At 35.8% G+C, this 26,665-nt stretch overlaps 1 protein-coding gene across 2 annotated transcripts in view; it reads right to left on the bottom strand.

The window, feature by feature from the left end:
* Positions 1–15,688: 15,688 nt before the first annotated feature.
* LOC131800391 (protein hunchback-like) overlaps positions 15,689–26,665 on the bottom strand; it is a 33,829-nt gene continuing 22,852 nt past the window's right edge. Inside the window, exons 1-2 of one of the 2 annotated variants that reach the window (XM_059129039.1) lie at positions 19,481–19,602; positions 15,689–19,032 (exon numbers count right to left, since the gene is read on the bottom strand). In XM_059129039.1, the coding sequence (XP_058985022.1) occupies positions 16,477–18,933 (2,457 nt within the window). In that variant the 5' untranslated portion in view covers positions 18,934–19,032; positions 19,481–19,602 and the 3' untranslated portion in view covers positions 15,689–16,476. Of the gene's footprint in view, positions 19,033–19,480; positions 19,603–26,665 lie in introns of those variants that run through there. The other variant, XM_059129038.1, reaches the window with a different exon arrangement.

The following is a 26,665-nucleotide window of genomic DNA, read 5'->3' as shown; positions in this document are numbered from 1 at the left end:
GATCTCTATCTGTTGAAATTATAATTTGGAAATCATTCATGTGTTTTTTTTTTGGTCGGGGCAAAGGATGCTGCTGCTGCTAGTCGTCAAACAAATGTTTTTTTTTTCTCTTCGTTTTCTTGGGCATAAAAATGACCCCTGACGTTGGCTGAAAGACAACAATGGCCCGCAAAAGGTTCTAGGAGGTGGCTATTGTTTTTGGTTTGTTTTTGACCAAAATGCTAGATCCTTGTGATCTTATCTCAGCTTGTGGATTGTCTTAGTGGAAAAAAAAAGAACAACAACATGTTAATGGAATGTAAAGGACATGGGTGATTTTTGGGCTAAAGGACTAAAAACCAATTGAATGTTTTATTTTATTTTTTTTTTATTTTTTTTTTTTTTTTTTGAAAAAAAAAAGACAAAACATTGGCCAAAGGTGTAACTAATTTTGTTGCTGTTTTTTTATGGCCCAAGGACCATAGGAAACCTCCTATGCGGATTCTTCCTTTATTTTTCCTTCCTTTTAAATTAACATTAATGGCTTATATTTTTTCTACCACTTTTGCCACTTTTTCTGGCCATTATTGGTCTGTTCGTTTTTTTTTCAATTGAATTATGGATTTTCTTTCTTTCTTCCTCCTTCTCTCCCTCTGGGTGTTTATGAAAATCATAATTTTTGCACCTTTTCCTCTATTCTTTGGAAAATTGCATTTTAGTTTTTATTCTAATTTGTGAATTGTTTTTTTTATGGGCCTTTCGTATTTCAGTCTTTTCTTTCTATGACCGACCACCCTCAGAGATGTGCAACAATTTTCTGCTTTAATTTCCCATATTTGTCTGTGTGCGTGTGAGAGTGTGTGTGTGTGTGTGTTTTTTTTTTTTAGCATGACACATGAGATCTAATTGACAACAATTGGAAACGGAAATGAGTTAATCGAGTTCCGATACGTATTTTTTTTTGCACAATAACAGAAAAAAACTTGCATGGATAAGTATAATTCGCATGAAATGGCACACACACACACACCATGCTTAATGGATGAGTAGGGGAAAATGAGGGTGTGAGTGAGTGCTGTAAGGTGAAAATGTTACAGAAATAAAAAAAATAAAATAAATAAAAAATAAATAAAACCAGTAAAGAAAGTCTTAATGTCGGGCGGGCCCGACTTTATGATACCCTACACAACTTTGCTAATTTAGTAGAGCTCCGCATCACAATTAAAAGCTTTTATGGGAGAATTCAATCATACACGCTATGATTGTGATTATAATTTAAAGTTCAAAAGACTAAATATGCCGAAGCATTTGTATCTCTCAAATTCGGACTTGTATTGCCCATTTGGTGCACAATTAATTTGAAATCAGATAAATATATATACAGGAGCTATATCCAAATCTGAACCGATCTCGATAAAATTTGGCAAAGATATTTCTGAGCTATATTTGATATATTTCCCTGAATATCGTTGTTACGGTGTGCATATTACGGCTGTGGGTAACAAATATAACAAAACGGATGAACAATATATATATGGGAACTATAGCTATATCTGAACCGATCTTCACCAAATTTGACATACTAGCTTCTAGACTCAATTCGGTCGTAAGTGCCAAATTTCATCCCATTGGGACAAATATTAGACGTTTGGTGCACAATAAAAGGTAAATCGGACGAAGTTATATATGGGAGCTATATCCAAATCTGAACCGATCTCGATAAAATTTAGCAAATGTATTTCTGAGCTGTATTTGATATACTTCCCCGAATATTGCTGTTACGGAGTGCATATTACGGCTGCGGAGGACTAAAATAACAAATCGGATGAACAATATATATGTGGGAGCTATAGCTATATCTGAACCGATCTTCACCAAATTTGACATACTAGCTTCTGGACTCAATTCGGTCGTAAGTGCCAAATTTCATCCCATTCGGACAAATATTAGACGTTTGGTGTACAATAAAAGGTAAATCGGACGAAGTTATATATGGAAGATATATCCAAATCTGAACCGATCTCGATAAAATTTAGCAAAGGGATTTCTGAGCTAGATTTGATATATTTCCCTGAATATCGTGGCTACGAAGTGCATATTACGTCTGTGGGTAACAAAAATATAACAAATCGGATGAACAGTTTATATGGGAGCTATAGCTATATCTGAACCGATCTTCACCAAATTTGACATACTAGCTTCTGGACTCAAATTTCATCCCATTCGGACAAATATTAGACGTTTGGTGTACAATAAAAGGTAAATCGGACGAAGTTATATATGGGAGCTATATCCGAATCTGAACCGATCTCAATAAAATTTAGCAAATGTATTTCTGAGCTGTATTTGATATATTTCCCCAAAATATTGTTGTTACAGAGTGCATATTACGGCTGCGGAGGACAAAAATAACAAATCGGATGAACAATATATATAGGGGAGCTATAGCTATATCTGAACCGATTTCGATAAAATCTGCCATACTTATTTTCAGGCCTAATTTGGTTGTATGTGCAAAATTTCATACTATTCGGACAGATATTACACGTTTGGTGCACAATCGAAGGCAAATCGGACGAAGATATATATGGGAGCTATATCTAAACTAAACCGATTATCTCCAATTTCAATAGGGTTCGTCGTTGGGCCAAACAAATGATTTGTGCAAAATTTCATCTGGATAGGGCAATAAATGCGATCTGTACTTTGTTGACAAAAATACATGGACAGACATACAGACGGACGGGCAGACAGACGGACATGCATAAATCGACTCAAAATGTGATTCTATGGAGATCATCAAAAGTAACTATGGGTCTATCTCGTTTCCTTTTGCCTGTTACAAACAAATGTACAAAGACATAATACCCTGACCACCTTGTGGTGTAGGGTATAAAAAGGGAAAGAATTGAATCCTCAACTTCATTTTAATACGAAATTTCGAATTTTCTGGCTCTTTAGGCATATTACCAAGTATTAATGATTCATAAAAATTGTTAAAAAACCACAGTTGCATTCCTTGGCCCTAATAATCTTGATGATTATATTTATAACTAAATTTCTCGTTGGGCGCCATGGATGAATTTTAAAATTTACCCTCGGATAACTTTATAGTCAGTTTTCTAATCTTGTTTATTTATTTATTAATTATTTTTTTTTTTTTTTGAAAATTCCTTGGTCTTGGCTAATGCAAACTAGGGCAACGCGCCATAGGTGAATCTTGGTATTTTACATTTTTTTAAAATTCGTTGGGCGTCATTTGGTGAAATTTGAAATTTATACTCGGATAACATTGCAGCCCGGCTTCTAGTTTTGGTTTTTGCAAATTTCTTCATCTCCGCCAATTATGTTGCCTTAAAATCCCTAAATCTGGACATCCCTTTTAGTGAAACTCGGGTTAAGCGCCAAAGGTGAATCTTGGTGTTTTCTTTTTTTAAATTCGTTGGGCGCCATTGTTGAATTTGTAAATTTATACTTCGTAACTTTAAAGAACAGTTTTTTTTTTTTTTTTTTTTTTTTTTTTTTTTAATTTCCATAGTCTTGGCCAGATAGGGTGGCTAAAAAATCCTTAAAATTGTCCGCATCTTTAACACGAACTAGGGAAAAGCGCCACAGGTGAATCTTGGTATTTTACTTTTTTTTTTTAATTCGTTTGGCGCCATTGGTGAATACTGAAATTTATCCTTCGTATCTATAAAGAGCAGTTTTTGTTCTTTTTTTTTTAATTTCCGTCATCTTGGCCAGTTAGGTTAACTTAAAATCTCATAAAATTAGTCGAATTTTTAACTGAAACTCGGTTTAAAAGCCGTAGTTGAAGCTTGGTTCTACCTTTTTTAAATTCGTTGGGCGCCATTGGTGAAATTTGTAATTTAGTCTCGGATAACATTCATGCCCTCCTTCAGCTTTGTTTTTTTTTAATTCCGTGGTCTTGGACAGTTATGTTGGCTAAAAAATTCGTAAAATTGTCCGCATCTCTAACTCGAACTGGGGTAAAGCGTCATAGGTGAATCTTGGTATTTTAACTTTTTTTAATTCGTCATTGCGCCATTGTGTAAATTTGTAATTTATATTCTAATAGCTTTACAGCTCGACTTCTAGCTTTGTTTTTTTTTTTAATTTCCGTGATCTTGGCCTGTTAGGTTGTCTAAAAATCCCTAAAAATGGACGCAACTCTAACACAAACTAGGGCAAAACGCCAAAGGTGAATCTTGGTATTTTACCTTTTTTAAATTCGTTGGGCGCCATTGGTGAATTTTGAAATTTATCCTCCGCAACATTAAAGAACGGTTTTTGTTCTGTGATTTTTTTTAAATTTCCGAGATCTTGAAATTGGCTGCATCTCCAACACGAATAAGAACAAAGTGCCATAGGTGAATCTTGTTATTTTTCCTTATTTATATCCTTTGGGCGCCATTGGTGAAATTTGTAATTTACTCTCGGATAACATTCATTTTAAAAATTCCGTGTACTTGGGCAGTTATTTTGGCTAAAAATCCCTAAAATTGTCCGCATCTCTAACGCAAACTAGGCCAAAGCGCCATAGGCGATTGTATACCTCCAAATGACCGTCTGTGTCCTGAAATTCTTAGCATATAAATGTCGTTTGGAGACTCACAACCACATATATCAAGTTGTTTATATGGCGCCCAACGTTGGGTCCAGCTTGTAATGAACTTAGCTGGATATGTGCTTTTTCTCTTTTATTGATCAGAAGAATTTTACATAAATCAATAAAAACAAAAACTCAAGCAGGGCGGTATTGCCATCTAGAGGTAAACTATTAAGTTTGATCAATGGCGCCCAACGTAGGTTACAGCCATTAAATGATTAAAAGTAAGGGGCTACACAAATTTTGCAAAAAATAATCAATTCCAGGAACCAACTTTCAACTACCAACTACTTACCCCATCTATGGCGCCCAAAGCGGATTTCTCATCATATCGAGATGAGCTTAATGATCTGAAATTTGCAGTGAAAAGGAAAGCCAGATAGACAATATCACACACTCACCACTATGCGACGCATTTCGCCGTTGGTTAAGCAGGCATATTTGATATGGATGATGTCTTACAAGGGCCGTTCTCTGAAAAGTAGTATTTATTTCGAACTTATTGCGATTAAGCATACAGGGTGAGATAATAAAATTGCAACAAAGTCAAACGCCATAATTTTTAATTTATTTTTTTAAATTTTATTAAATGGAAGCAAAAATATCGGAAATAGCATCAAATTTTATAATAAGTTTTGATTTGTACGAATTGGTCAACTTTGACCGAATTATGGCCTTCAAACGGCCGATGAAACCGTCACACGTTGCCAGAATGTTGCTCTGCCATAACCATTCTTGGATAACGAGTGCTGAGTGCAATGGTGTTGAGTTTTGTTGCAATGTCCAAGGTCTGCGGCTTAAATGTTTGCATGGCTTTAATACACCCTCCAGAATATTTTCGCGATAATATTCGGCATTTATTCTGATGCCACGGTCGATTAATACGAGTAGAGAGCGACTACTCCATCAAGTACCTCCCCCGCAAAGGGTAAAAATTTTGAACAATTATAACACTTATAAAATATGATGTAAGTATCGATTGTCATTAATTTACACACATCACAATATTTTTATAGACCAAAGGTCTGGTGTGAAGATGCAATATATCGATCCACTTCTTCTGGTACCTCCCCCACAAAGGGTCAACATTTTAAATATTCATGAAGTTCATAAAACGCGAAATTAACATCCGATTCCATTCAGACTTGTTACATCTCAATATTTCTATCAACACAAAATCTGTTATAAAGATGGTAGAAATCGGACCATTCCTTATGGTACCTCCCCCACATAGGGTTCAAGATTTTGAAAACAAAACGCTCAAAGAGTAGCCAAATTCACTTAAAATTTCACATACAAATATTTTTGCTAACACAAGATCTGCGTTGGGGCCGATTTAAAGCTGTATCTTCTACGTTGGGCGCCATATAACGCCGTTGGCATTTTACAGCCCGGCTTGTGAACATGGCTCTTTGAAGAGTTATCCAAATTTCTCTGCTCTTGGCGGACATAACTTCCATAGAGATGTATCTGTATACCTGAAACTCACGTTGGGCGCCATTGAATGTCACTAAAACTTAAGGGTATACAGTCTGATTTGATCGATTTTTAAAATAACCATAGGTCGTTTCATGAAGCTTTGCTTCGGTATCTACAATTACAAGCCACGTTGGCTGTAACTGGAAAAATTTTCATCTATAAAAACGGCACATTCTGAAGTGGTATGACATTGAAAATACAGATGTAGAACTAAATTTATTACACACATTACATAATGCGTTGGGCGCCATTGAGAAAAAATGAATTATTTACCTATAGAAGACATGGATGACTATATATTTAATAATATACACTAATGTTAGTTTTTTTTTAACAATAAATTTTAATCGATGAGTGACTCGGTAAAATTGATCAAATTTTGAATATATTCATGTCTATATCTGAAACTAAAGAAGAAAAATGTGTAAAAAAGTCCATAGCTTACATTTAAACAAAGCATTTTTTTCTCTCTCCATGTTGGGCGCCACTTTTGACACATTTAATTTTATTAGCATAACAAGAAAAATCTTGCCTTTTGAAACCGCATTTATACTTACATTTCATAATTCCGACCCATTTTATCACCAACGCAAAGGAAAATAATCAGCAACACTCTTTTTGTTTTGTTTTGTCAAAATTTTTAAAAATTTCATATATATTTTGTTTTTCGTTTCTCTTCAAATGATTTTACAGTTTTCTTTATTATAATTTTCCACTTTTATTTCTCTGCTTAAGGATACAATTTTTTTTTTGGCTTCTTTTTTAAAAAATCATCTAAAATTTAAACTTAACCTCAAATAGTTAATAGATTTATTGATTTTAAGATAATACTTCCAAAAAGTAAAGAAAAAAAATCGAACTGAAAAAATTCTGTCTAAAGACGGGGAACTAAAGAATAAATATTTCTAAATTGGAATTTATATATACACATACATACAAACATACATGTACAGTAATTATGTGACATGTTTTTTTTATTAAATTTTAGTTTTTGTTTTATTTCATAAATCTACCAAAAATTCGTATTCTTTTTTCTTTTGCATCGAAAAACTTTCATTTTGGGAGTTCCATGATTTTATTCTTGGGTTTTAGTTTCTGGTTTTGAATTACTTGTTGTTTTCGGCTATAATAAATGTCTTGTGGATATTTCGTTTTCGAGTTTCAAAATTTTGGGGGGGTTTTTGTACTTTTTCTTGAGAGTAAATAAATAAATATTGTCGTTTCGTATTTTTATTTTTTTTGGTTACTGTTGTCGTCCTGCGCAGTATGTGTGTGTGTGTTTGGTTGGTAATTTTTTGGCTAAATTATTTCTAAATTAAAGAAAAGTTTTTTTTTGCTATTTTTTGGTGGTTAAAATTCGAAAATAATAGAGAATGGATAATTGTAAATATATGAACAGCAATGGAACAGGTTGGGCGCCACTTGTTGACAATTATGATAGCATGGAGAATTAATGTATTGTTCGTATTTGGCAGCAATTTCACTGCAATTTACTACATTCGATTTTTGTGTGTGAATCATTATCACGTTGGGCGCCATATTCACAAATCTGGCTTGTCTGATATGGAAATTGTCAGCCTAAATTCCAACCGAACTTTTGATAGAAAATCTTAACTTTATTTCATTTATTTCTTATTTTGAGATGTGCTTGAGTGATTACCACATTGGGCGCCAGTTTCAAATAATACATTTTTTAAAAAATAACAAAAAAAAAAAACAGATTTTTAAGTCTTTGGAATTCTGTTTCCAAAATAACTTCATGGCTTTTGTCAACAATTCAGCTTCCATGTTGGGCGCCACTTTTTTTTATAAAATTTGACTGAGATATTTGTACACGTTGTTGGGGCGAAAATTTGGTCTGATCTCATGGATTTATTTGAAGAAAAAAATATGGAGCCCTCGATTTAACTGTAGAGAGCTAAGGGTAAAGGAGGTCTATGGTCGAACTGTAGAGCTAGAGATCCTCTTTATCTTTGAGTGAGCAGAAGGGCTGAGAAATGTACAATCGTGCCAAATGACCAGGGATTCTCTATTGAGGGAATCTGTCTAAGGTTGAGCTAGAGGACCTGGGAATCGATCTATAGACAAGCCGATGGACCCGTTAATCGATCTAAAGGCGATTTGAAGAGCCAGAGAGTTGCTCTATGGAATAGATTTATAGACAGGACGAGTTGAAACTAGACTAACCGAAGGACCAGGGGGTCTCTTAAGAAGAACTGAAGATCGGGGGAATCCTATAATCGAGTTTTAGGCAAGGGATTCTACTTCTGTAGACGAACCGAAGGCTCTGGGAGTCTCTATAAACGAGCTATACCACCAGCGAATCTCAATAATAGAGCTGAAGGGCCAGGGAGTCTCAATAGTATAGCTGAAGGATCAGGGAGTCTGTATAGACGAGCTGAAGGTCAGAGAGGATTTTTATACGAGTTGAGGGACCAGGGAGTCTCTATAGACGAGCTTATGGGCCAGTGAGTCTCTATAGACGAGCTGCTGGGCCAAGGAGTCGCTATAGACGAGCTGCTGGGCCAGGGAGTCCCTATAGAGACGTGCTGGTGGCCCAGCTGAGTCTCTATAGAGACGTGCTGGTCGTCCAGGGAGTCTCTATAGAGAAGTGCTGGTCGTCCAGGGAGTCTCTATAGAGAAGTGCTGGTCGTCCAGGGAGTCTCTATAGACGAGATGGTGAGGCCAGGTAGTCTCTATAGACGAGCTGGTGAGGCCAGGGAGTCTCTATAGACGAGCTGGTGAGGCCAGGGAGTCTCTATAGACGAGCTGGTGAGGCCAGGGAGTCTCTATAGAAGAGCTGAAGGGCCAGGGAGTCTCCATAGACGAGCTGGTGAGACCAGGGAGTCTCTATAGACGAGCTGGTGGGCCAGGGAGTCTCTATAGACGAGCTGGTGAGGCCAGGGAGTCTCTATAGACGAGCTGGTGAGGCCAGGGAGTCGCTATAGACGGGCTGGTGAGGCCAGGGAGTCTCTATAGACGAGCTGGTGAGGCCAGGGAGTCTCTCTATAGACGAGCTGGTGCGGCCAGGGAGTCTCTATAGACGAGCTGGTGAGGCCAGGGAGTCTCTATAGACGAGCTGGTGATGCCAGGGAGTCTCTATAGACGAGCTGGTGATCGCCAGGGAGTCTCTATAGACGAGCTGGTGATCGCCAGGGAGTCTCTATAGACGAGCTGGTGATCGCCAGGGAGTCTCTATAGACGAGCTGGTGATCGCCAGGGAGTCTCTATAGACGAGCTGGTGATCGCCAGGGAGTCTCTATAGACGAGCTGGTGATCGCCAGGGAGTCTCTATAGACGAGCTGGTGATCGCCAGGGAGTCTCTATAGACGAGCTGGTGATCGCCAGGGAGTCTCTATAGACGAGCTGGTGATCGCCAGGGAGTCTCTATAGACGAGCTGGTGATCGCCAGGGAGTCTCTATAGACGAGCTGGTGATCGCCAGGGAGTCTCTATAGACGAGCTGGTGATCGCCAGGGAGTCTCTATAGACGAGCTGGTGATCGCCAGGGAGTCTCTATAGACGAGCTGGTGATCGCCAGGGAGTCTCGGGAGAACTGAAGGCCATCGCCAGGGAGAACTGAAGGCCATTGAGTCTATATAAGTCGGTATAGGAGACCTGACAGTTAAGTAAGGCCTCCCCCAATTCCGAAATGGCGATTTTGAGATTTTCTCCTAAGCATTTCCTAGATAGCATTTGAGTTCGCAGCTTAATCAGCCCCTTGTTGGGCGCCATCAGCAATTTTTCAATAAAATGAACACTTCTGCTGATCTAAACGTCCGAAAATGTTGAATATATCTGATTCTATGCCCATTGTAATAGCCAGGCTGTGTTGTGCCCTGATATTATAAAAAAATCATTCACATTTGGGCGCCACAATATTTTTTGCGTAAATACCACTTTGCACGTTGTTGTTGTTATTCGTATAATTTATTTTTCTCTTACCTTACCTTGACTTTCCATTTGGGCGCCATTCGTAGATCTCTCAAATTGTTTTTTTTAAACAAATCAAATTTATTTTTAGTGGGAAGGACGAAATATTCGCCCAATTTGCTCCATTGCCGATTTATATATAAGTATTTTCGGAAAATAAAAATTTAATTTTTTAAAACATAAAAATTGAATTTGTTTAATATTTTCATTTATATTATTTGTTTCTTTTTTCTCATTACTTCTTCACCACTTTTAAACATTTTCAATTTTTGTTTCGTGTATAATTTATAATACTTATAACTAAGTTACATTTATTTATCACTATAGGTATATATAGATTCGTTTCAAATTTAACTTAAATAAATTTTTTTATATATCTTTAATTTTTTTGTTATTGTTGTCGAAAAAACTTAAAAAAAAATCACAATTATTCTTAGAGAGAAAGTTGAATTTAAAAATTATTATTTTTTTTGTTTAAATCGGAAACCAAATTTATTTTGTTATTTTGGGACACATTGAAGTTTGGAGCAGTTTTCAATTTAAAATTTTGTATTTAAAAAAAATATTTCGAAATTCAAATTTTCATAATTGTAAATAAATGTATTTTTTTAAAACTATTGTTGTTGGTTGTTTGGGTTGGGTTGCTGTTGCTGTTGGCTGTTGTGATAATAAATGAATCTGTTATGAGTGGAGATCTTAATGAATAAATAAATACGAGTACTTATTACTGGTCTATGGTATACTATTGTAGTTGTAGTTGTTGTTGTAATTCTTGCTTATGGATCTATGGTCTATTGTTGTTTTTTTATGGTTGCTGTTGTAGTTTAATATGGAATAATATGGGGCAATAATAACAAAAAGTCAAGCTGGACTTTAATGGTATTGCTTTTGTGGGTGTTAATTTGGATAATTTCTTTCGACAATCAGGATTTTTAAAAATATTTTTTCAAAGGCCAACAATATTATAATTGTTGAGTTTTTAAATAAGATATCTCAGTCTGGGATTTTTCAGTTGAAATAGTCTCAAAAATTAGTATGGTCTTATTGTCAATCACTTCATACGACCAAAATGCGATTCATCGGAAATACAGTTTTACAACATAGATCTCGCTGGACGAAATAAATTTCAGGACACTTATAGTCGGCATAGCCATGTCCGATGTTTGATTCACACGATAACTTTCAACTGGAGTATCCCATTTAGTCTGAACTTGGGACATGGTAATATATCTATCAGACTTTGATCGATCTCAGAGATGGCAATATCGACCCAAAGGTTTTGGTATAAAACAAATATTTACCCTAAAAGAGGAAAGAGAGTCCACTAGTAAGTCCTAACATTGCACATGCTAATTTTTCCAACAGATATAGGTCTTGTGTGAAAAGCAAGGCAATATCGGTACCAAAATCGTAAGCTAGTGGCACTGGTTATACGTGTATTATCCTCGCTCTTTTTTCTCTCTCTTTCGATTGTGAATTCTAAGTTACGAACATACACTCACTCTCAATTGTACTCTTGACTCTTACAAGTGTCTAAGTATTTTGTGAGAATCTCATGCTACCTCATATAGATATTATTCAGAGTCCTTGATGGTGCAAATGAGTAAAAAAACAAGTTAAATAGTATCAGTCGGTTTTGCCCGGCAGATGTATACCCCCAGCCTTGAGTTATGATTATCCTATCTTTTGACCCCTTTTGGGGGAGGTTTCGAAGCACTTGCCCAATATTGTCATTTTTTTACATTTTCATATCAGATTTCTGGCTAAGGGAAATATTTAGATATAGCAAGTGCTATAGAATCGCCGACTTGTTTCGCAAGTTATTACAGATATATTTATTGGAAATTGTGACCATTTGTGGTTGAGGTACAAGAACGGGTAGGTCGGCAGTTATCTATCATATCCACAGCAGATTTTGCGTTAGCAAAAATGTTTGGATATGTAAAATTTGAAGAGAGTTGGATGCTTATTTCATGTTTTATGAGCGTTTTTTTTTTTCAAAATTTTGAACCCTTTGTGGCGGAAGGACCAGAAGGAGTGTCCCATTTTCATAGCAGATCTTATGTTAATAAAAACAATGGCATGTGTGAAATTTGATGAGAACCGGATGCTTATTTTGGATTTTGTGTTCGTATTGGTTATTCAAGATGTTGACTCTTTGTGGGGGAGGTGCCAGGAGAAACGATCTAATATCTGCCATCTTTATATAACATATCTTATGTTGATTTAAATATTGAGATTTGCTAACTTTGGATGGAATCGGATTTTAATTTCATGTTTTAGGAGCTTCATGGATATTCAAAACTTTGACCCTTCGTGGGGGAGCTACCAGAAGGAGAGGACCGCTATATACCATCTTCACAGCAGATCTTGCGTTAGTAGAAATAATGGGATGTTCGAAATGTGAAGAGAACCGGATGTTTATTTCGGATTTTTTGATCGTGTTGGGGGGGGTACCATAAGGAATGGTCCAAACTCTTCCATATTTATTACAGATCTTGTGTTGATACAAAAATTGAGTTGTGCCAAGTCTGAATAGGATCGAATGTTAATTTCGCGTTTTATGAGCTTCATGGAAATTCAAAATGTTGATCCTTTGTGAAGGAGGTACCAGATCTTGAGATAATAAAAAAACATTGTAATGTGTGTAGTTTGAAGATAATCGGACTCTTACGTCATATTTTATAAGGGTTATAATTATTTAAAAATGTAACCCTTTTGAGAGGTATTTCCGAGCTGTATCTGATATCTGGTACCATATAACGAATATTACGAATATGGGGGACTTAAACACCAAATCGGGTAAAACATGTATATGGGAGCCATTGAAATTCCAAAAAGTGCTTCGCTTGGCCGAAAGTGGTGAACTGCCGAATTTGGTTTTCTCCGATGACATTCCGAAAACATTCCTTGTCCAGCAGTTTGTAAACAACAAGAAAACAAAATGATCGTGTTTACTTGCCAAAGAGGTCAGCAGAAAATGTGCACCTTCGGTTGGCCACCAGAACTCAAGCGCCGGCCATGCTGATGGTGTGGGCCGCCATAACAGCCGATGGTCGCTCTCCGCTCGTGTTTATAGATCGTGACATCAGAATAAATGCCGAATATTATCGCGAAAATATCGTGGAGGGTGTATTAAAGCCTTGGGCACGCAAAAATTTGGCCGCAGACCTTGGAAATTTCAACAGGACTCAGCTCCATCGCACTCAACACGCGCCACCCTGTCTGGCTGTGAGCACAATAACTCTCGAAGGGAATATCCGATTTAATTTAAAGCTGATTGATTATCAAACTTAGATCGAATATGGAGATGGGCAATATCGGTCCACTCCTTCCGGTACCTCTACCATACTACAACCTATGGAAAAAAATGTCGTATGCAGGTCCACGTCTTCGTATAGCCCCTATATAACGGTACCTGCCGATATTCGGTATTTTCATGATTTTAGCGACATTATTGACTGGAATGGTTTAAAATTTCGTATTTGAAGTTCGTAATGGGTACCACAACCTATAGCAGAAAATTTTCGTATGCAGGTCCACGTCTTCGTATAGCCCCCATATATCGGCACCTCCCTATTTTCGGTATTTTGAAGATTTTAGCGACATTGTTTCGTATTTGAAGTTTCGTATTTGAAGTTCGTAATTGGTACTACAGCCTTTGACAAAAATTGTTGTATGCAGGACCACGTCTGCATATAGCCCCCTTATATCGGTACTTCAAGATATTCGGTATTTTGAAGAATTTGGCTAACCGGAAGGTTTTAAAATTTCGTATCTGCACTTAGTAAATGGTACTATAGCCAGTGACATAAAATGGTCTATGCATATCTTCGTATAGCCCCCTATATCGGATTTTTTTAATATTTAAAGTTCTTGATGGGTACCACAGTCTATGACACAAAATTGTGTATGTGGGTAGAGGTCTTCGGGTAACCCCCATATAACGGTACCTTCCTATATTCGGGAGTCATATGACAAAATTGCCTATGCCCATTGTATGGACCCACTGTAACGGTAACTCCTTATATTCTGCATTCTCTAGATTTTAACAGAATTGTTAACGGATTTTTGTTTTGAAAATTTCTAAATTCGTTCAATTTGGTTGAGAGTATTTAAAGTTCGACCCGGCTGAATTATCTGCTTTTTTACTTGTTTTTATAACCTACAACACTATATGTTGGGGGTGTTATAAGTTTGAATGGGCCAAAAATTATGCAACACCTTTCCCACATAGGAGTCGATCTGAGTCTGAGTCGATCTAGCTATGTATGTCCACCGTCCGTCTGTCCGTCTGCCCATGTTAATTTGTAATCAAGCTACTGTTCGCAATAATAGCCCGATCCTCACCAAATTGAAAATGTAGATGGGGTTAGGGTCAGAATATTTAGGGGTTAAAATGGACCAAAAACAGAAAAAAAAATTTGATTTTTCTTTTGCTCTACAGGCCACAATTATATACCGATGGACGTGAAATTAGGATGGAGTTAGAGTTTAGGACTGGACACAAGCCTACCAATTTGGGAGGCCATCGGAAAATAATTAGCGGGTAAAATAGACCCTAAGTTTTATGTAAGGAAATAGAAAACTGTCCAATAAACCTAGAACATTTTTAATCCCAGCAAAATCACAAAAATACATTAAAAGATCACTTCTGACCATTAAAGTGATGCTGATAGCCAAGAATTCGGATGTATAGCAAAATAGGTACAATATATATGTAAAAGAAATGGATCTTATTTATTCTGCTTATAAATCAAGAACCGCTGGGGCGATTTTCACAATTCCAGCAATTCGAAAGGATATTTTGCCAGACAAGGATAAAATCTAGGGAAATCGCGCAAAAATATACCAATTTTTGTCACATTTTTATCGCATGAGATTTTTTCAATTTGACTTACAATCTTGAATTGTAAATTTGAGGGTATTATCTAATCGACACGAAATTTCGCAACAGAAGAGAGTTAAGGACAGGGGCATTATTTTTGATATTATTTCAAAAACGAAATCTTCCAAAATGGATTTGGACACAAGGGGACTTCGACAAATTGTAGTGTTGTAGGGTATCATATGGTCGGCCCCGCGTGACTATAGCCTTTGCTTACTTGTTTTTTAATATTTTTTTTCAACGTCCCAAAAATCCCATCTGTCCAAGCTTGACTTTTTTCAAATTATTGCCATTGAAGAAAATACTTATATGATATCTATGGCTATTGGTAGAGTATGTGGTTTTTTTTTGAGTTTGAGTGGAGAACTTAAAATCATTGGATTTTTTGTTTATTTCTTTTGTTTTTGTTGTTATGGATTGATTGAATTTTTTTTTTGGTTTTGAGTTTTTACAAAAAAAGAATTCATTTGAGATTCTTTTCTTTTACTGTTCGGTTTGGTTGGTTCTATGGTTTATGGTATGGCTATTGTTTTTTATAGTGGTATGGCTGTAGGTTGAATAAATGTTATATGGCTTGGAAAAATTAAAAAATAATAATAATAATAAAAGAAAAAAATAAAAATCCATTAAAAAATTATTTGTTTAAAAAAAGATGTGATTTCTTTTGTTTTTATTTGTAAAATAAAATTTTCTTTTTTTCTTAATAAAAAATCATGGACTTAAAATATAACACAAAAGTTGAGAATTTTGGTATATGTTTTTTCTTATTTTTCTCTCTCTCGAATAGATGATGTCCCTTCGTTTACATAAAAAAAAAAATTTATAAAAATAATAATAATAATAACTATTTTATTATTTAACTAAAACTAATGACTTGGCTTTGTTTCAGGGTTTTTTGTTTGATTTTGATTTTCGTTGAGTTTGTTTGGTTTGGTTGATTGTTTTAAACTTAAAATTTGTTTTTTTTTTTAAATAAAAGAATAGAGTTTTTAAATTTTTTGATTTGTTGATTATTATGGAAAATAATAATAAAAAAATAATTATTTTTATGTGCTAAGTAATTTAAAAAATTATAAACTTATGACTAAAGAATTTTTAAACCTTTCAAGGTTTTTGTTAAAATTAGAAAAATTAAAATTAAAAGATATAAAATTAATTATTTTTAAAAACTAAAAAATTTTAACTAGTTTTGGGGCATGGGTTCGGTTTGTTCGTTTTTGCTAAAAATTAATTATATAATACGTCATATTGTTCTGGTTGTTTTTTTAGAGATATACAAATATTACAAAAATATAAATTTTTTTGTTGTTGTTGGAGAAGGAACCTTTAAAACTTAAAATTATTAAAAATTAAAAAAAAATATTTAACTAAAAACTAAATGTTGATTTTCATATTTACAATTCATGACAACGATTCACTTAGGTGACCTGGAGTCAGGCCCCTCCTAAGCTACTGAGAATTTTTTTGTTGGGGGGTGGGATAATTATTTACAATTCAAAGCAACGAAAAAAAGGATAACAAAAATAAAAAAAAAAAAAAACAATTTACAAATTGTGAGTCAAGTCGGGTTGAGCGAGACCGGGCCCCCCTTACGAGTGGGCATTGCGGGCCATGTGCACAAAGAGACCCACCGGCCCATCACATTTCTCGCCACACATGTTGCACTTGAAGACATCGTCACAGCTGTGATAGCCCATGTGAATGGTGTAGAGCACGGCATCCTTGAAGAAGATATCACAGTATTTGCACTCGTACATGGTGGTGTTGGGACTGTTGCCCGCCGAGCTCGAGTTGGAGTTCGAGGAGGTTGAGGTGGAGGAACTGTTGGAGCTGTTGCCCGATGAGGAGGCCGTGGAACTGGCACTGGTATTGGCGGTGGTGGGATTGTGATGATGATGATGATGCCCCGTTTCCATGGACTCATCGGCCGAGGAGTGATCAGCAGCGCCCGCGGCCACACCATTCACCTGGCTGGGATGTATGGGTGAGGAGGTGGTGGGTGGCATTTCATTGTTGTGATGTAGATGATGTTGGGGAGATGTGGGAGCCGAGGCAATTTGCAAATGTCCCGCCGTTTTCTCTTGATCCAGTTTTAGTACCCTACCCTTGCGCCGGGCCGCAGCCGAGGAGGAAAAGAGTGGAGTCTCACCAAGCTCCTCGCTGAGTTTCAAGTTCATGGCCAATTCAGGGGTTTGCTGTTCCTCTTTGGTGGGGGTACCCTGGGACAAATCCATGGCAGAATCCACAGATTTGCCATCAAATTCCTCCTCATCTTCATCGACTTCGTCATTGTCTTCCTCATCCTCCTCGCCATGATTTTCGCCATTTTCATTTGCCTGCTTGTTTTGTTGTTGCTGTTGCAGTTGTTCACGCATGCGCGGCGATAGCTGGGCCAAGACGGCCGCCTGTTGCTGGGCAGCCAACATTTGCAGGTTTAGGTTCCAGTAGGGGAAGAAGGCCATGTTGCGGTTTTGCTGCAGCAAAGAGGCCAAAGGAGGTAGGAGATTATTGATTTGTTGTTGGCTGCTGTGGCTTTGGGCTCCAGGTGACTGCTGTTGTTGCTGCTGCTGTTGGGCCAGGTTTTGTTGCAATGACATGTTAAGGGTCAAGGCAGGCAATTCCGAGGCCACAGAGCTGGAACTTTTGGCCGGAGAAGCAGGCTGTTGCTGCTGCTGTTGCTGCTGGAGAGGGAAACCTTGCAGGGCAGCCGACAGCTGAGAAGTGGGAGGAATTTTCAAATCACTACAGGCCTTTTTCAAAGCAGCATTGGCAGCCGACTTATTTTTGGGTCCTCGCCGGGTGCCATAGACATCAATGACCACCGAGGGATTGGGAATACCCTCCTCATCCAATACCATGCCGGGCTTGTGTTCATATTTACGCAAATGCAGCTTGAACGAGTGGCAGTACTTGGTGGCATAGTCACAGTCGGCACAGCGATACTGATACACCGAAGAGTGGGATTTGCGATGCGAATTCAACATGGACTTGTTGACACAGCTGTAGGAGCATTTGTCACACTGGAATGGCTTGAGATTCTTGTGTTTGCGTATGTGATACTCCAGATGATGTTTGAGTTCGGTGACAAAGGGACACTTGGGACATTGCAGGATCTTTTCGGGTTTCATGTGGGTCCTGGCATGTTCCCAGAAAGCCATTTTCGTGATGGCCACCATGCCACAGGATTTGCATTTGTGATTCTTCATTTTGCCATGCGAATTGTAGATGGGCATGCGTATGGACTCATCATCTTCGGATTCGGCAATGTATTTGAGATCTTCACTGGAATTGGAAATCAAATCCTGGTCTTCTGGGTGCTGTTGGTGGTCCATGGCTTGTACAGCGGGCTTGGGCGATTTGGGTGGGGTAATGTCCATGGGAGGGGTATGGCGTGGTGTGAGGGCAGAGGACTTTTCATGGGCATCACTGAGGCAGGCTGAGGGCGAGGGGGTTTGTTGTAGCTGACGTTGTTGTTGTTGCTGTTGGCTGTAGTAATGATTCATGCCCGGCATCACGGCATTGGGCAGACCAGGTGGCGTCAGGGGATTAAAACCCAGGGGCAAGTGAGAGCTAACCTGATTTTGGGCCGCTGCCTGTTGGGCCTGTTGGAAATGCTGCTGATACAGCTGATGTTGTTGCAGACTGGGATTCAGGGCAGACGATGTGTTCGACTCAAAACCAAAATCTTGACCTCCAACATTGGTGTTGGGTGAGGGAGTCATGGCACCGCTGTTATCCGAGAACTGCAAATGATGGCCACCACCGCCATTGTGGGCATGTTGCTTGAGATAGTTCTCCAAATGATTGGCACTGTGGGTCAGGGGAGAATGTTGAGGCTGGGAGGCCATCATGCTGCTGTGCTGTTGGGGGTGTTGGTGATGTGGGTTTATTGTGCCGGGTTCCTGTTTGATGTTGGCGGCAAACATTTGATTGTACCATGTGTTGTGCTCCAGGAAATTGTTGCTATTGGCGGCTGTTTGTTGCATTGTGAGGGCTGGTGATTTGTTGTTGTTGCTGTTACTGGTGGCAGTGTCCCAATTTTGCATGATTTTTTTTGGGAATTCGAAAATCCCTTTTCTTTTGAAAAAATTTTCACTCTATGCCTTGTCTAGTTTTCCAGCTTTCCAAAAAAGGGGGGAGGAGATCTAAAAAAATAAGAAAAAAATTACAAAATTAATAAAATAAAATTTATAAAAAATTTTGAGGCAAAAAACAACAAAAAAAGGCCAAAGCAAAAAAAAATCCAAAAAAAAAGAAATCATTTTTCCGTGATTTACAGCGCAAGCGCTAAAATTTACGCGTTACAGCGAAAATCAATGGCGGGGAAAGTGGGAGCCCCAAAGGACAAATGGTTGGTGTTGTTATTGTTACTGGCTTTGGCAGGGGAAAGACAGCAACAAAACAAGGAAAGACTCTCTTGAAAACAAAAAAAAAATAAAAATATTTTTTTTTTGTGATTTTTATTTTCCACAGAGAGAGGGAGGTAAATCCTTTTTCCTCCGTTTTTTGAGGAGGATATTTTTGTGGGCGATTTTTTGTTGCTGTATTTTTTTAACACTGTAATCCAAATGTGGTGGTGTTGGCGATAGGTACCTTAACAAAGAAATCCAAAGGGGGAAAGTGGGGAATCCAATATTTCGCGGTGTTTTGTTAAACAATTTCGTTGTCACTTTTTGTTAATTTTTTTTGTAAAAATAAATTTTTAAAAATTGTATTTTTTTAATAAAAACTTCTTGGAAGTTATAATTTTTTTGATAATCCGTTTAATTTTTTTTCAATATTTTTTTATAAAACTCGATTTTTTGAAAATCTTGTCGTTTACACACTAATATCTCTTCTTCGTAAAATTTTGGTGTTTCGAAATCGAAAGTAAAAGAAGAGATGGGAGCGTGTTTATGTTTCACGTTTCGATGCTGAAATGCAACTGATGCTCAAACCAAAAAACCCTCAGATATTTAAACGAAAACAGAGAAGGCACCGTTGTGAGGGAGAGCAAGAGTGAGAGAGAGAGAGAGAGAGAGAGAGAAAACAACAGAGCAAGAGAATGAGAGTGGTTAGATGGGTGATTGTTCTAAGCAACAAACAAGCGAACAAAAAAGGATGTGGAAATACACACATACAGCCTCATTTACGCATCTAAACACACACACAGCCTCTTGCAAAGGCACACACACAAGATTAGAGGGAAAAGTCAACATTATGGTGTGCGTGTGTGTGACACGCACTCACACACACACACACAGGTAAAAAGTAGGCTTTTCTAATCTACTCTGGCTCTCAGACACACACACACACTCACGCGAAATTTTCAACCAACCAACCAATCCCGCCGCCATCGTCAGCATCCTTCTCCGACTCCATCCAACCAGGTAGGTCAGGTACGTAAATGTGTGTGTGCATGTGCGTGCGTGAACTGTTAGTCCGGATCAAATCCTTGTTGATTTTTGAGAATGGATTAAAAACATAAGTCCTTTTGCCTTAGCTAAGCGCGTATGCAGATATTTTCTTTTTTTCGTTAGAGCGCTAATCTTGGCGATTTAGCGTTACGGCATATATTTTAATCGCTTACTTAACGGCAACACACAACTTGAACCTTACTTAACTTCGAAGCGTGTGTAGCGTATGTATGTACACACTCGCCTCGGGGATTTTATGAACGGAATTAAGAAATGGATTAAATGACTTTGTAAAAAAAAGGGATCAATGCGCCGAGATTTAGCATAATATTGCCACCATTAAGCTGGAAAAATATTTTTGCTAATAATTTACGCGACGAGAGAGGCCAAGTGTCAAATGTCATGAGGTATGTGACAAAAAGAAGAAGGTGATTTGAAAAAAAGATTTGCCGATATGGGCATAAAAAATCCCATAAAGAAATAAAAAAAAGAGTTGCTGGCCAAAAGGTGTTGGGCCAGCCGACTGGCCGGTGGATGTGGTTTTCCGAAAATAAAAAATTACAACCCAGAGTAGAGTTTTGAAAGGCACTTGATTGCACAATATGACATTTTTGGAAGGACAATGAGAGCAAAAAAATTGATATTTTTTAAAGGACAACAACATTAAAATTTTCGAATTTTCAAATTTTTTTAGTACGGAATAGAAAAACTAAAATTCTACCCAGAGCTTCAAAATCTATGTTTAGGGAAAAAATAAAAATAAATAGATTTGCAAAAGGATATCAAATTTTAAAAATTGAAAATTATTTTTACAAACGATTTCAAAATTTTTTTTTTAAATAATGAAGAGACACTATTATGGGGATTATAAAAAAAAAACTCAGTGGACTCGAAGGACTAATACTCTTTAGATGTTCCAAAGGACATTTTAAATTTTATTAAATTTTTTATACATTTTATACATTTTTTTATTTTTATAAATCTAAGCCTTAAAACCGATTTTTTTTTTAATATTTCAAGAAGAACAATCCGAGCTGATATTCTGAAAATATTTTCAGTCTTTCAAATATATAACCTAATGATGTAGCTCTTATTATTGTTTTAATATTTTTTTTTGTTGTAGATCCGATGTTATTCCATATATATTTTTTTATTTCAGTTTTTATATTTTGAAAATATTTTCAAATATTTTTTTACTTCTTGAAATATCCCTAGAAATCAGGGATTCTTATTTTCATATTTTTACAAAATATAATAAAATTAAATAAAAATTATATAGAGATTTTTTAAAGGATTAAAGGACAATAACATTGAAAAAAATATTTTTGGATAATATTTAAAGAATATAACTACTTATTAGAATATTTTAGGATATTTTGAAAATGGCAATCAAAGCTAGACATTTTTAGATAAATCTTAAAATTAAAATCTCTAGAAGAAGGATAAAGCTAAAACCATGGTAGAATTAAGAAGGTAAAGTCATACAATCATATGTTTATTTTTTTTTTTCAAAATTTATTTGACAACATTGATAAAATTAATATTCATATGTTATATTCATTATATTTATATTCCATTGTATATACACAAATCAGAGATGGGAACCTGTTATCTGTGTAGTAAAATTTGCCAAGGTAAATTACAGAAAAAGCAGAGATGGAAATTTTTTTTGTTGAAATGACTTTACCTTGTTGATTTTACCATGAGTGGGGTCTGAAAATATTTTTTTTTTAAATTTTTTATTTCAATTTTTTATTAATTTTTAACGTATATAAATACTTTTTTGGAATAAATTTTAAGGACGTCATAAGTTGCGCTTTTTTTAAAAGAACAATCAAATTTAGTAATTTTTATATTTTCTACATTTGGTAAGGTATATGAAAACTGAGGTATATGAAACCTGATACCTTTAGAACGACAATCAAATTGGCATTTTCGGAAATATATATTCAACTATAATTTTGGGGTTTTTGGTATACTATCAATTATGAAATTTGAGTTTTTTATCAGAAAATAAAATATACAATTTTTGGAATTTTTTTAAAGGAATTTAAAGCTGAGATTTTTTAGGGATTTAAAATTGAAAATCTATGGTTTTTTTAGTATTTTTTAAGTTAGAGCCATAAACATGGATTTTTTTCGAAACTGCTGGAAATATGAGTTAAAAAAAAATAATTTTAACAAAAAAAAAGAGAAATAAAAACTCAACAAATTCCCACAACGAAGACTTTTGAAAGGCAGTTTAAAGAAACTCATATTTTCTATTCATTTTGAAGGAATTAAAAAAATAGAGTTTTCAAATAGATTTTAAGAAATTTTTAAAATAACAGTCAAAGGTGGAAAATTGCATTATTTTTTTAAAATATTTTACTTTAATTAAATAAAAATATTTTACTTTAATTAGAAATAGAGCCATAGTGTTTAAAATTATTATTATTATTATTATTATTTTTTTTTTTTTTTTTTGTAGAAAATCAGTGCCTAAAATCTGATTTTATTAAAAAAGCCAAGGCTAGAAATTTAATCTATGAAACATTTTCGGAAGAACCGTCAGATCAGGACTTTCTTGAGAGGACCATATTTATATAAAACAGTGCCTTAAAAGTTTCAAAATAGATTTTCAAGAAAAAGAATTAGGGAGACAAGAAATTTTTCCAATTAAAAATAAAAAAAAATTAATTCCAAATAGATTAACTTAAAGTAAAAACTGCAATTAAAAGTACATTTCCACAAGGAAAATTAGATTGACAAGCCCTAAGGATGTATAGGAGACAAGTTTTTTTTTGCTAAAAACTTGGGATTTGATGATATATTGTGGCAGACTATCAGGCCGGGTAGATTGGATGAAATTGTGAAAAATTTCCTGATTTTGCAGTGGCTTCACTATACATAGTATTAAGTTCGTCATTCAGTATATAACTTGTCGAAATAATAATTTTAGACCCTACAAAATATATATATTCTTGATCAGCGTAAAATTCTAAAACGATTTAGACCTGTCCGTCCGTCCTTCTGTCCGTCAGTTGTAATCATGCTACAGTCAAAATGAATTAAGATAGAAAGCTAAATTTTTGCACAGGTCAATATTTTATCTGCAGGCAGGTCAAGTTCGAAGATGACCTATATCGGTCTACGATATCATATAGCCCCCATATAACGGTACCCCCGATTTTGATGATTGTAGCCAAATTTTTTCAATGAAATTGTATGAAGAGCCAACAAAAAAGGAGTCCTTTCTGAGTATTTTGAAGTTCCCAATCCGTACCATAGCCTGTGACAGAAAATTGTCTATGCAGCTACAGGTCTTCGTATAGCCCCCATATAATGGTACATCCATATATTCGGTATTTCGATGATTTTAGCTACATTATTCGCCGGATTTTGTTCAATTTTCGTGTTTGAATATTGTAATGGCCTATGCAGGTCCACGTCTTCGTATAGACTTTAATATAACGGGGACTTCATATAGTCATTATTTTTAAGATTATAAAAAGAATTGTTAACGACTTTTATACTTTTTTTTTTTGAAAAATTTCAAATGCGCTCCAAATGGTGGAGGATATTCAAAGTTCCGACCGGGCCGAACATACCGCTTTTTTACTTGTTTTTTTTTTTTTTTTTGTTTTTTTTTAATAGATAAATATAGGGCTAATACCACCGGTCAAAAAGAAAAGGGAAACATTTTTCCTGGGCTGTATGGCATTATTTCGAAAACGCAATCTACCAAAAAGAATTTGGACGTCAGGGAGCTATGTAGAGTATAACATGGTCAGCCCCGAGCGACTATAACAGTGGCTTAGCTATTTATATTCATTTTTTATAAATGAAAACAATTTTATTTTGATTTTTAAACATGAGTTATTAACCAATTTGTTAAAAGGGTCAATAAGAGCCCTGATCTTGAGTTTATTAATATTAATTTTCTAGAGGTCCTTAGAGGCATACTTTCATAATTTTCAAAAAAAAAAAAAAATATTTGTAAACGGATGTAAAGATTTTGTGAGAAAGATATTTTCGATTATATATTTTGATTACTTTGATATTGAGTTTTTTATACAAAAAGTTTCTAGTTCTAAAGAGTGTTGTAAAATTTCTGAAGAAAAACTTTTTGCAAAAATAGAAAATTTGAAAAAAATAAGAAGTTAAATAGACGTAGAATTTTTCAAGAATATTTGTAAAGGACAATTGATTTATAACCTCTTAGACAAAGTCTCCAAAGGGTAGAAGCTTGGATTTAAAAAGGATATTTTGTCGAATATATTTAGAGTATTGATCTATTTTTTTTAATAATAAGTTTTAAGTTTCTATTCGTTGGATTCCGACTGGATTTTATTAAAAACATTTTTTTTGGTTGAAATTAATAGCATATTTTAAAAAATATATTCCAAAGTCCTGTGGTAAGTATTAAATGAGAAATTTTTTTTTTTGATTTTTTTAAGCAAACATTTTTTAAATCCTAACGGCAGATATATTCCCGAAGTATTTGAAATATTTTTCAAGGAATTCATCAGAGGCGAAATTGTGGAATATTGTAAAGGACTATCTGAAAATTTTTCAAGTCTATTTTTAGAATAGGTGGATTTTAAAAAAAAAATCTTCTAATGACCCATGAGAGCCAAAATCTTAAAGTTTTTCAAAGGCAATTATAAAAATATATATTTTTAATAGATTTTCTAAAAAGTTTCGGATTGGATTTTTTTTAAAAGACATTTTAAAACAAGTATTGTCAAGAATTTAAAAAAATATCAGATTCTTAATAACTTTTTTCAAAATTATCAAAACAGATAATTTATTTTACAAATATCCGAATATCAAACATGGGCTTTAAAAAACTCTTCCAAGATCCATCTTTCTGAAGAATAGTAAAGCGATGTCATTTATTTGGAATACAGAATTTATTTTCTTGTAAGCCTGACTATTATTAGAAGAATAATTTTTACGGATCTGGCATAAAGGGACACCATTCTTAAGGTCTCGTATGAAAACAGGACCTCTACTGGCCTTTCGTGCCTTTGGGAATATCTCTTCTGTGGATTAAGCCTCTGCAAGTGCTCGATTATTAATGGAAAGTCTTTTACACATATTTTATACCTAGAACACCATCATCTATAGGTCCTTATATTCTCTTCTTCAAAGCGCCAAATACACTTCTCTTCAATATCCCTTCAGAACTTTTGAATTCAAATTGAACACTTCCACACTACTACGAAGGAAAATTGTTCTCCTTCAAGCCACGAGTATATGAGTATAGAACACACATACATTTAAAGGTATGGTGGGTGGTAGGGTAGGTATATAATATCCCCCACCTCTAACCCCACGATGGCTTGGTATAGGCTTAACGTTTGCATGCTAAAAAATTCGCTGTAAAACGCTGCTCTAAGCTTCGCGAAAAGAAGTTCCACCAACACCATCGTCGTTAAATACGCCGTCAAGAACTTGCGCTCTGCCGCGCAACACAACCCACCTACCTCTCACATCAATTGTTGACGCCTTTGTCGTCGTTCACGCTGGCAGCGTTCGTTCGCGTTCCAACTTCGCTGTCATGTAAAATTCAAATCAAAGAAATTTGTCTTCATCCCGGAGAAAAAAAGGGGTAACAGCTTGCCAAGGCAGCATCTCAAGATGACGCTGCGGCGAATGAGGTTGGGAAATGTAAATTTTTCGCACCAAAGGAGAGAGAAAAGTCTGAAGCGAAAAAGGACGAAAAAAAAACAACAACGGCAACAAAAACAAAAACACAAGAAAACGCAAAGCGAGTTTCAATTTTAGAGGGTTGAAATGAGACGTTGAAATGTGGCTGTGGCTATGGCTGTTGGATGCTGTTGTTGTTATTTTTGTCTATGAATAAAGAACAACAACAACAACGACGACGACGATAAGGGAACGACAACGGCAGCAGCAACAGCAGATGATGATTTAGGCGTTTTTGTTAAAAATCCTTTACATGAGTTTGAGTTTTGAATTTTTGAAAACTCCTGCAATGTTGGTGTCGTCGTTGTTCGTGTTGTTGTTATTTTTTGTCCGTTCCTTTGCCAAGGCAGCGAATTTGAGCAAAAGAAAGAGAATGGAAAAAAAAGATGTTGCGAGGGAAGAAAGGTGGTTTTGGTGTGGCGTAAAGGTTTTCGTAGTACATAAGTGTTTGGAAGAGGGAATGTTGGATGGTTCGCTCGCTCCCTTTGCTTGAGCGAAAGAACGAACGAACGAATAAGACATCCAGGTTTTTGAATAATTAATGACGTTTTTTTTCGCTTCCCCTTCGCTCTGTTGTTGGCGGTGGGTGGGTATTTTTAAAAAGGGAAAACAACAGCAACAATACCTTGCAAGGCAATGGGGTTTGGAGGGCATTGATTTAGAGTGAGTGCGTTAAGGTGTGGGAATT

The sequence above is a fragment of the Musca domestica genome, unplaced genomic scaffold, assembly GCF_030504385.1.
Source record: "Musca domestica strain aabys unplaced genomic scaffold, Musca_domestica.polishedcontigs.V.1.1 59, whole genome shotgun sequence".
Classification (NCBI taxonomy): domain Eukaryota; kingdom Metazoa; phylum Arthropoda; class Insecta; order Diptera; family Muscidae; genus Musca; species Musca domestica.
The sequence above is the reverse complement of the archived record's forward strand: the minus strand, read 5'-3'. Positions and strand labels throughout refer to the sequence as shown.